We start from the raw sequence: 10,944 nt of genomic DNA, 5'->3' as shown, positions 1-10,944 counted from the left end.
CTTAGTGTCGTCACTTCCTTTTTATTGCGCCATATCCGGGCGAAGCGGAAGACAACATTGGACGCTCACCACTTGTTTTTCCACATAGCAGGTCTGTCGAAGCATCGGGTAACCGTCAACATGGTAAGTGACGCCCAGTAAGATCCTCCATTTAACAACAAGCTGCTCCCAGCGCAGATCCTCTTTAGCGTCGACTGGCTGTTCATCTGCGCTGCACCATGGACAGAAACATGCGCCGTCATGATTCAAGCGTAAATATTGCTGCGCGGCTAATCATCGTCTGATATAACACGATGTTATTGTACATTTGAGGTTTATTGTACGAGATGTATTCACGATTTAGTGTGTTCCACCATTTGCTTTTTCCTTCCAGTTTTCTTTTCACGTATTTGACCACCCGGTGTCACGGGCTTTCCAGAACCGTTTCTCCACTCAGTACCGCTGCTACTCCGTGTCCATGCTGGCGGGTCCAAACGACCGCTCTGATGTGGAGAAAGGAGGGAAAAGTAAGTATTTCTGAGCGAAGCGCTGACGCACGACGTGATGTGATTCATACTCTTGTCAGCTTTAAACACTCCGGCTGAGCTGTTAAATAGATGTAGGTACGGCTAATCACGTATCCGTGATTAACAGAGCTGGCATCTCCTCTCCATTTAGCTGAAAGGCTTTCGTGTTGTAATTACATCGTGAGATTCCTATTGTGAATTAATTATCAATGTCTTCTTTCAGTAATAATGCCACCCTCTGCTCTTGACCAACTCAGTAAGTGCATCTTTAATGAAGCACCTTTACATATTAAAATGACTTAAAACCTGCTCTAAGATTGTCGCTCATCTTATTCTTGTCCTGTACAGGCAGGCTTAACATCACCTATCCAATGTTGTTCAAGTTAACCAACAAGAACTCGGATAGGATGACACATTGTGGTGTTCTGGAGTTTGTCGCGGATGAGGGAATTTGCTACCTTCCACACTGGGTAAGATACTGCCACTTTTATCCAAAGCTACTTACAAGAGAGTCAGCAATTAGCAGATAAACTTCCGTTTCACCAACAGGCATTACAGAACACTAAATAGTAATCATACCATACTCGAGTGCATGTCATGTAAAGTGCATTAATGTATTGGCACTTGGTGGAGTGATGGGGGATTCAAATTACAAAGTGGCTGGACAATGCCACATATATCAGTATTACAGATATATCATAGCCAAGAGTGCAGGTTGTAGGTGCAACTGCAGCAACTCTGCTATAATGAATACTGAAGACTGACAATCAGTAAATACTCATCTAGCTTATCTCTGGTTTTAATTAAGATAAACTTAAGTTAATGCTTCATCTTTCCATTTTCTTTGCAAGTCGAATGCAGTTTAACACAACAGTCAATAGTGTTGACTATTGACTGACTCTATAACATCAGGAGGATTCGCCCATTCCTCACCGATGAGATGGCACAGGTGCTCATCCAGGCTCTGGTCATCTCCTGGCTGGACTACGGCAACTCCCTCCTTGCTGGCGCCCCGGCATTGGCCATCAGACCTCTGGAGCTTGTTGAGAAAGCTGCAGCTCGTCTGGTGTTCAACCGCCCTAAGTTCTCCCACACAACTCCCCTTCTCATGTCCCTACACTGACTCCCAGTACCTGCTCGCATCCAATTTAAGACTCTGGTGCTAGCCTACAGGGCAGTGAAAGGAACAGCTCCTTCCTATCTCCAGGCCATGGTCAAGCCCTACACCCCCACCCGACCACTTCACTCTGCTGCCTCGGGACGCCTGGTTGCTCTGTCGCTCAGAGGCCGCTGCTGCCGATTGACCCGGTCACGGCTCTTTTCTGTCCTGGCCCCGCAGTGGTGGAATGAACTCCCCGCTGATGTCAGGACAGCAGAGTCGCTGCCCATCTTTCGGCGCAGGTTGAAAACTCACCTCTCAGGAACTACTACCCTGTTACTTGCTCTTAGCACTTATTGTATTCACTCATTTAGAAAGAAAAAAAACTTGCTTGCGCTTTTACTTTAGCACTGGTTTTGCTCTTAGATGCTTGTTTCGAGAGAAGATGCACTTATGACCTCTGATGACTAGTAGTTCTCCTGATTTCCTACGTTAAATGCACTTATTGTAAGTCACTTTGGATAAAGGCGTCGGCTAAATGACTGTAATGTAATGTTGACAACTTCAAAGATAAGGATTAATTAATTCCTTATGCACTTTTCTCTTGCATAGCCAATATTAAATGTACTCTTCCAGACAATACTGTAACTTGTATTGATATATTATTTTCTTTTCTTTCTTTCTTTCTTTTTTTTGCTATTATTTTTTTTCCCTTGTAGATGATGCAGAATCTCCTTCTGGAAGAAGGGGGTTTAGTCCAAGTAGAAAGTGTCAACCTTATGGTCGCCACGTACTCCAAATTTCAACCACAGAGCCCAGACTTCCTTGACATTACAAACCCAAAAGCAGTGTATGAAACATTAGCCAGAATAATTACATAAATTGTTTGGACATTTTCAGTTTTCCAGAAAAATGCTATTTTTTAATTTGCTTGCAGTAATGTGTGTGTACAATATTTGTCCGTTTCACAGGTTGGAAAATGCTTTGAGAAACTTTGCTTGTTTGACAACAGGAGATGTCATTGCTATTAACTACAATGAAAAGGTAATACTGTTATTCCCATAAAGGACTATGTTTTTATCACTGCTTTGGCCTGTCTATTAAAGCCTGACTATATGTTCCAGATCTATGAACTGCGAGTAATGGAGACCAAGCCAGATAAAGCAGTATCGATCATTGAGTGTGATATGAATGTAAGACCCTCTCTCTGCTGCCTTTTGGACCTTTAAACAACATTACAAATAAAGATAAATATTTTATTGAGTACTTGTAGCAATTTCTCATTTTGGGAGTCTGTTTCTCAGGTGGATTTTGATGCTCCATTGGGCTACAAAGAACCTGAAAGAAGGCCTCAGCACCAAGAAGAACCCACCGTAAGAACCGAAAAAGAGATTTTCAAAGAATCAATTAAACCTCTCATCTGTTCAATCTGAATTGTGCCTGTACTGTCGTTAGATGGAAAACTTTCTTTTCTCCTCCCAGGAGGAAGAAGGAGACCCAAGCAATTATGCTGACATGGATATGGGATTCAGAGTGAGTATATTTTTCAGGAAACACATTCAATTTTGTTTTTTTCATTAACATTTGGACCACAGAGTTGGTGTTGGGGTAACTTAATTTCTGATCATCATCTCATAACAATCAGGCGTTTACTGGCTCCGGTAATCGCTTGGATGGCAAGAAGAAAGGCATTGAGCCTAGCCCTGCCCCGATTGACCCAAGTGACATAAAAAGGTTGGCAGATAATGTTTTGGATTAAAAGACGAAATGGTGTAGCTATTGGCGGTAACTCTTCAACTCTTTAAGGTTGATAGATTATATCTGTACAGCCCCTCAGCTTAGCATTGAACCTTTGTCATTTTATTTGCATGTGGTTGCAAGAGTAAAATTTGTGATCTGAAACCAGTCTCTCACCTCTCATCATCATGCAGAGGGATCCCAAACTATGAATTCAAAGTCGGCCGGATCACCTTCATCAGAAACTCAAGGCCTCTGCCCAGGAAAATTATAGACGACGTAAGTTGTTGGAAATGTTTATTTGCATGTTTAACATGTTAACTAGGCATTGTTTTAAAATTGATATGTTTCAGTTAATTTTCTAGCATCCTTTTCTCTCATATAACCTCCATTCTACTAGAATTAGGATAAACAATATCGATGTCTGTGAATGTTCTCATTCATCCAGGTCATGGTTATCCAAAGGAGTTGAATCAAGTGCAACTGGACTTGGTATATATCCGTAAAGACGTTTCGCCTCCCATCCAAGAGGCTTCCTCAGTTCGTGCCTTTCTGACTAGACCAAGCTAGTCTGACTGGCTGGTGATGAGACTCAGAATTTATCCTCTTTGGAGTCGTTGTCAGAGCTATAGATGTCCATGGCTCTAGCTTGGTCTAGTCAGAAAAGCACGAACTGAGGAAGCCTCTTGGATGAGAGGCGAAACGTCTTCACGGATATATACCAAGTCCAGTTGCACTTGATTCAACTCCTTTGGAGAATATCGATTTGATTTGAAACACTTCAAATCAACCTGAATTGTTTTTAGTTCTCAATCACTGTCATGTATGTAGGGCTTATGCCTATTATTGTATAAGGATTGTATGCTTATTATCGGTTTTGTTTACACATTGAAACTACCAGGATGATGCCATGAGCAGATTCATCGCCTTCTCTGGTGAGGGACAGTCACTACGCAAGAAAGGCAGAAAGCCTTGAAGGTTTCAACTGAAGTGAAGAGACTAAACGTCTGCATACAGATCCACCATATCCACCAAATCCTCTAAAACCCACCCTAACACAATAAAAAATGGACCCTGGAAAGACTGGCAAAAAGATGTTACATCCCTTTGGAAATTGCAGTTCTGTTGGGGCTGGATTCAATTAATTCTCCGATAATGTTACATTCACCAAACATGATGTGAATGTAAGCAGTAAAAATTAATGCTATAGTAGTAATTTGGTGTATTTGTCCGAAGTCCAGGGTTACTGTTATGATACTGCCCTCCCACACAAAACAATAAACTTGTCGATCAACTTTGTTTGAACACCAGATTTCAATGACCCTTCCTGCGTTTGAATGAATCCAGTTGGTGCATTTGCTTTTACATTTTCTTAGGGTTGATGTGCGTCTTTGTAGTTTATTCATAGATAAATGCCTCTCTTCCATTCTCTTGGAACCCTGAATCCACATTAGTTCAAATGCCTCTAATGGAAAACCCAGGAATCAAAAAATGAGCATTTTTAACTCTAGGCAATTGTTTCACGGCGATAATGAATATTCTTTTAATTGCTTTTGATAGTCCTGTGTAACTTCTTTTTCTTTCAATTATTGGATTGCGTAGCAAATCTCTCTTTACTTATTTATAAACTGCAATAAAGCACTCTTTTGAAATTAAACACGCAGTATGTTTTGTTTTTTATGTATTCATCGTTCAGTTGCTGTCGTCACAGGAGTGGGCGGGGATAAACGTTTGCTTTATGATTGGTCACTCTAGCTGTCGTCACCTACACCGGACTGTCAGTGGTTCAACACGCGATGGAGGCTTCCGGAGAAGCACGGTGGAGGGTAACGTATCCCAGTAAAACTTATATCAAACGATTAATACTTTTACCATATGATTTTAAACAGCGTACTCAAGTCGCGACAGGTGTTATTTTTCCTCTTCGTACTGCAAGAGAGCGAATTGCGCCAAAGCAAAATGAAAACTATTTAGTGTTGGATGTCAATGTTACTAGCATTAGCTTGTGCTAACGTAACCCCAGCTGTTAATGTTAGATCCAAAAGAGTTGAATCAAGTGCAAACTGGACCTGGACTTGGTATATATATATATATATATATATATATATATATATATACCAGGTCCAGTTGCATTTAATTCAACTCCTTTTGGATAACCATGACCTGGATGAATGAGAACATTCACAGACAGTTAATGTTAGACGAACACACACGACCTGTCGGATCTATTTGATTCAGCGACGAATTGCAGCGGATGCCGACATTATGAGGCATAACCTAAACAGTCGAATGCGAAAACTGTTTACTGATCTGAGTGTTATTTATTCTCGACAATGAAACTCACCTTTTTCTATCGCCAGAATTTGCAATGAACGTTTTTAGTCTGCTTCCGTTCCACCCGAAAGGCGTTGTAGTACACTATCCAGGATTGATGCTTTAAATCTTTGATTTTAATCTATTTACTAAGTAGTGCAAAACAAGTCCTCAGTAAATGGATGTTTCCTGTTCTTACATCGATGTTGATAAAGAGCTGCTATATGTTCCCTGTACTTCCTTAGTCCCCCCGTAGCTGTGATGACTACTGGAGCGAGTTCACACACTGCAGGAGTTTATGGAACCGTTTCCACTACTATTACACGTATGGCGCTTCCCCAACCTGCCAGCAGTGGAAACAGGACTACTCCAGTTGTAGAGAGTGGGAGAAACACAGAAGCACCGAGGCCAAGGTACATTCGCTTGAGGTCTCAATCTAAGACGTTGTCATATTATCAGTGTTTGCGTTTATTCATTCAAGGAATCCAACTGGCAAAGACTAAGCCCTCAAAGCTTTACTAACCTGAACTACACTGCTCAAAAAAATAAAGGGAACACCTAAAAACAAAATATAGACCTCGATGAATGAAATATTTCAGCTGAAAATCTTTATTTATTAGACAGAGGAATGTGTTTAGAGCAAAATAACCTAAGAATGATCAATGGAAATCAAAATCATTAGCCCATTAAGGTCTGGATTCCAAATCATACTCAAAATCAAAGTGGAAAATGAGAACATAGGCTGATCCAACTTCTGTGGAAATTCTTCAAGACGATTCAAAATGAGGCTCAGTAGTGTGTGTGGCCTCCACGTGCCTGTATGCACTCCCTACAACGTCTGGGCATGCTCCTGATAAGACGACGGATGGTCTCCTGAGGGATCTCCTCCCAGACCTGGATCAGGGCATCGGTCAACTCCTGGACAGTCTGTGGTGCGACATCGCGTTGGCGGATGGTACGAGACATGATGTCCCAGAGGTGCTCGATTGGATTCAGGTCTGGGGAACGTGCAGGCCAGTCCATAGCATCAATGCCCTCGACATACAGGAACTGCTGACACACTCTGGCCACATGAGGACGAGCATTGTCATGCATGAGCAGGAACCCAGGGCCCACTGCACCAGCATATGGTCTGACAATGGGTCTGAGGATCTCATCCCGGTACCTAATGGCAGTCATGGTACCTCTGGCTAGCACGTAGAGGTCTGTGCAGCCCTCCAAGGATATGCCTCCCCAGACCATCACTGACCCACCGCCAAACCGGTCATGCTGGAGGATGTTGCAAGCAGCAGAATGTTCTCCACAGCGTCTCCAGACTCTCTCGCGTCTGTCACATGTGTTCAGTGTGAACCTGCTCTCATCTGTGAAGAGCACAGGGCGCCAATGGCGAATCTGCCAACCAAGATGTTCTCTGGCAAAGGTCAATCGGGCTGCACGGTGTTGGGCTGTGAGCACAGGCCCCAATTGTGGACGTCGGGCCCTCATACCATCCTAATGCATTCTGTTTCTCACTGTTTGAGCAGAAACCTGCACATTAGTGGCCTGTTGAAGGTCGTTTTGTAGGGCTCCGGCAGTGCTCCTCCTGTTCCTCCTTGCACAAAGGACCAGATAGCGGTCCTGCTGCGGGGTTGTTGTCCTCCTGCGGCCCCCTCCACGTCTCCTGGTGTACTGGCCTGTCTCCTGGTACCTCCTCCATGCTCTGGACACTGTGCTGGGAGACACATCAAATCTTCTTGCCACAGCATGCATTGATCTGCCATCCTGGATGAGCTGCACTACCTGAGCAACTTCTGTAGGTTGCAGATACCGCCTCATGCCACCTCTAGTGGTGAGGGCATTAGCAAAATGAAAAACTAACCAAAGATCGGCCAGAAAAGATGAGGACAGGCAAATAGTCTGTGGCCACCACCTGCAAATCCATTCCTTTTATAGGGGTTGTCTTGCAAATTAGACTATTTACCAACAGGTGAAATTGATTCACAAATCAGTGTTGCTTCATAACTGGACAGGTTGATATCTCAAAGTGTGATTGACTTGGAGCTACATTGCATTGCTTATGTGTTCCCTTTACTTTTTTGAGTAGTGTATATTGGGTTGATTCTCCTTACGCTTCTCATGTATGCACGAACTAAGTTGTAAGAAACAACAGCTGTTGATCTACTACATTGTTCCTGTTTTGCAGGAGGCATTAAAAAACAGTGAAAGGAAAAGGGTGGAGCAACAGAAAAAGTTCATCCCAGTCTGGGAACTGAGACGAGACCCACCAAGAGACTGGCATATGCCCCTAAACCAGGAGAGTCCTCAAGATTCCTGAAGTCTCAAGTCTCGTTTGTTAAGTGCCGTTGTTGTACCATGGTGACCAGAACACATTAAACGCAGCATTCAAGTTACATTTCAGTATATTGACTTGGACAGTCCTTGAGTGCCAAGGGTGCTGGAGCTACTGCTGAACACTCGTTGCAATCATACATTCTGCTGTACCTACTGTATATATGGAAAAGTAAATTGGAAGTGATAGTTCTATCAAGAGACTTTTCATCCTCTGAATATTTACTATAAAATTCACCTGGCGGGGAAAACGAAATATTCTTAAATTGTGAAAAGGTGTTAGTATTATTTAACAACATAAGCTATTTCACATATTTTGTCCTTTAATTCTGGCTGGATTATTAATTTGTATTTTCTACATATGTAAGGGAGGATGTTCACCTGACTTTGTCACCATTTATGGTTGAATGTATTATACACTGTCATGAACACAAAGGCATTTTCTTATGTGGTGGCAACAATGACGTGGTGCCCAGTAATGAGAATAGGACAGGAATAATATACCGTGGTTTCTGTCTTTGCTATTTATCAGATTTAAGTATTGTCTTGCCCATTTTTGTTTTTAGGGAAGTAAAAAAATACCCTCATCTTTAGGTCAAACGTGGAACACAAGGGTGACAAAAAGATGTGACCAATACTGACCACCCTCTCTTACTTTGTAAGAAAGGATTTTAATCATGTCTCTTGGATTAAACGTTTCCATATTTCTTTAATGAAGGATGTGGCTCATTTTTATATACTATAAAATGTTTAACAGTCTGAACAAACAAAAAAAAATTTACAAGTTGCATTTTGTACACCTGTATAGATATAGGCAAGTAAAATCACTAAATTCATAGGATGCTCACACATCTATGATGCTGCTGCTAATCTACAATAAGACTGGTGACTAAACCGTATACTTTTGCTGACAACTTAAGAAAAGCCTTTTCACCATGAAAATATCTTTTCCCTGCCTTGGATATAGGCTGATGATGAAAGTCTCAACACTGGATCCTCTTCAGTCTTTTTAGTTGGGTGAAATTAGACAATGGCAAACATCTGCACACATTTTATGTTCATCACTGAGTGTAGACTTTGGTGATGTCATTATATTTGCCATCAGGGGCTTCATACGTGGCTATGGGTGGTGTGTAGGTTGGTCCCTCATGAGTAAGGGGAAAGAGAAGATGATCAGGTTTGAGTGCTGCCTGGTATAGCTCCTCAGACTCAATTCTGAGTTCTTCAAGTGCCTCCCTCTGGGCTTCAACAGCAAGATTTATAGCTTCCATTTCAGCCTTTTGCTGTTTCTGCAAGAAAAAAATATTGATGTAGCCCAGAAGATGAACAGAATGACATGATTTGAAATAGATGCAATGGGGAAATTGGGTCATTTTACATGATAGGAATAAGATAATAGCATATTAACAGGAGAGAATGGATGTGAAAGCGTGTGTTGCCATCTATTATCAGCTATATAGAAGCTGCCTGATAGAATTGTGAACTCGTTACACTCCATTTCCATCTTAGGGTCAGAAATGGTCAGCTCGGTGGAGTGGGCAGATTCAAAGGTCTGGAACCATGCAAATACAGAAGTAAAACTGCGCATAAATGTGTACTGTCAAAATTATGTCACTATCAAATGTGTTAAACTTGAATGGACAGGAATGTATGTGCATTTTTTACTGTTGTGTTTATCACAATACCTTTGTAAATGTTACTATGGCACATGTACATTATCAGTTATGTTTGGTTGAGGTAAAATCAAAACATCTGCTAAATCTTTGGTGATGGAGCTGTGACAGCCATATTAGATTACCAGTTTGTAACGTGACCAATCCTTGAGTAGTCGGGCCCGACGCTCACTCTCCTCAAAGGACAGTCTTGCTGCTGAGCGCACTCTTTGTAATAGACGATATACAATAAGTAAGAGTTGACTTTTAAAATGATTAATAAATGTTAAGAATACAATGATGACCTTTTATGCACGTTTGCTTTAAGTGATATAAACTGCACCTTGTTTCATCCAGGCATTTTGTAGGAGTCATGAAGTCCTCTATGGGGATAAACTCGGGAGGAACTTTCTCCAGTTTTTTCAGCTTTTTCTTCATTCTTTCTTTCACCATCAGCTCTCTTCTGGGGTCTACTTTCTTCTTCTTTTTTGGCTCCGCACTTACACAAAACAAAAGTAGAAGTGCGCAAAGCCATCCAGAAAGTGCTTTGAAAGCCCATCACTAGAAAAAAATTAAAAGTATACTATCTGGACTAAACCACATACCTGAGTGGAGCAGATGTCTTCAGTGTCAACACCGATGTAAACCAAGGACTTCTCATTGCATGACAATGCTCTCCTATCACAAAGCTGTAAATCAACACAAGTCAGTAGTAGTTTCGGAGCAGGAAATTGATTTTTCTTTTAGTTTGGAATCGTAGTCACCTTCGTTTTTACCAGCCAATTAATGTCACGAAATATTAACCAATTATGCCTAGAGTTGTAAGTTAGTAGATATTTTTTTTACATTTTTAAAAAAAAGGGCAACTTAGTGAACGCGAGCCTCAGTCACCGCCTGTTTACCAGCATTTTGTTGATAGTTGGCATGTTATGGCAGGCAGAACTTTGCTGGTTAGCTCCGTTTAATGACTGGATACCTTACCACTAGGTTGATGTTCCATAAAAAAATTACTCACCTCGATGATGGACTCTGTCGGGTTAGTACCCTGAATAAAGAGCGCGATACAGCAAGCGCCATGGTTTCTACTTTGCTGGTCTACTACTGACACATTGAAAGAAAAAAAAATATTCACATGTATCTCCAGTTTATAGCATTGCCTGTCCCCTTGAATGTTCCAGCGACACACGGAAATGGCGCACAGAGATGACGTAGAAGTTTTACTTGGAGACTTTCGTGTTGGTACTTTCGCGTATTTCGTTTAAAAAGAAGGCATCGAGGAAAAATATCGTAAATAAATCGTGAAATATAA

General features: G+C 41.6%; 3 protein-coding genes across 4 annotated transcripts; 2 read left to right on the top strand and 1 right to left on the bottom strand.

Moving 5' to 3' along the window:
- The first annotated feature begins 39 nt into the window (after positions 1-39).
- ufd1l (ubiquitin recognition factor in ER associated degradation 1) lies at positions 40-4,652 on the top strand. Of its 2 annotated transcripts, none has more exons than XM_056283709.1 (12): positions 40-123; positions 374-506; positions 730-762; positions 855-976; positions 2,325-2,455; positions 2,577-2,649; positions 2,730-2,798; positions 2,910-2,978; positions 3,088-3,138; positions 3,251-3,339; positions 3,537-3,621; positions 4,244-4,652. In XM_056283709.1, the coding sequence occupies exons 1-12, from the start codon at positions 121-123 to the stop codon at positions 4,316-4,318; spliced, it is 933 nt and encodes a 310-aa protein (XP_056139684.1). In that variant the 5' UTR covers positions 40-120; the 3' UTR covers positions 4,319-4,652. The 2 variants fall into 2 exon arrangements, with proteins under 2 accessions (XP_056139684.1, XP_056139675.1); XM_056283700.1 differs by having other exon boundaries at positions 113-251.
- A 475-nt stretch (positions 4,653-5,127) lies between these two features.
- On the top strand, positions 5,128-7,971 carry c1h22orf39 (chromosome 1 C22orf39 homolog). Its single transcript, XM_056285603.1, has 3 exons — positions 5,128-5,168; positions 5,901-6,068; positions 7,838-7,971. The coding sequence occupies exons 1-3, from the start codon at positions 5,139-5,141 to the stop codon at positions 7,967-7,969; spliced, it is 330 nt and encodes a 109-aa protein (XP_056141578.1). The 5' UTR covers positions 5,128-5,138; the 3' UTR covers positions 7,970-7,971.
- A 1,066-nt stretch (positions 7,972-9,037) lies between these two features.
- On the bottom strand, positions 9,038-10,807 carry mrpl40 (mitochondrial ribosomal protein L40). Its single transcript, XM_056285594.1, has 5 exons — positions 10,651-10,807; positions 10,241-10,324; positions 9,979-10,134; positions 9,782-9,863; positions 9,038-9,272 (listed from the first exon to the last, which is right to left on the bottom strand). The coding sequence occupies exons 1-5, from the start codon at positions 10,710-10,712 to the stop codon at positions 9,045-9,047; spliced, it is 612 nt and encodes a 203-aa protein (XP_056141569.1). The 5' UTR covers positions 10,713-10,807; the 3' UTR covers positions 9,038-9,044.
- Positions 10,808-10,944: the final 137 nt, after the last annotated feature.

This window comes from Lampris incognitus, chromosome 1 (genome assembly GCF_029633865.1).
Source record: "Lampris incognitus isolate fLamInc1 chromosome 1, fLamInc1.hap2, whole genome shotgun sequence".
Lineage (NCBI taxonomy): Eukaryota > Metazoa > Chordata > Actinopteri > Lampriformes > Lampridae > Lampris > Lampris incognitus.
The sequence above is the reverse complement of the archived record's forward strand: the minus strand, read 5'-3'. Positions and strand labels throughout refer to the sequence as shown.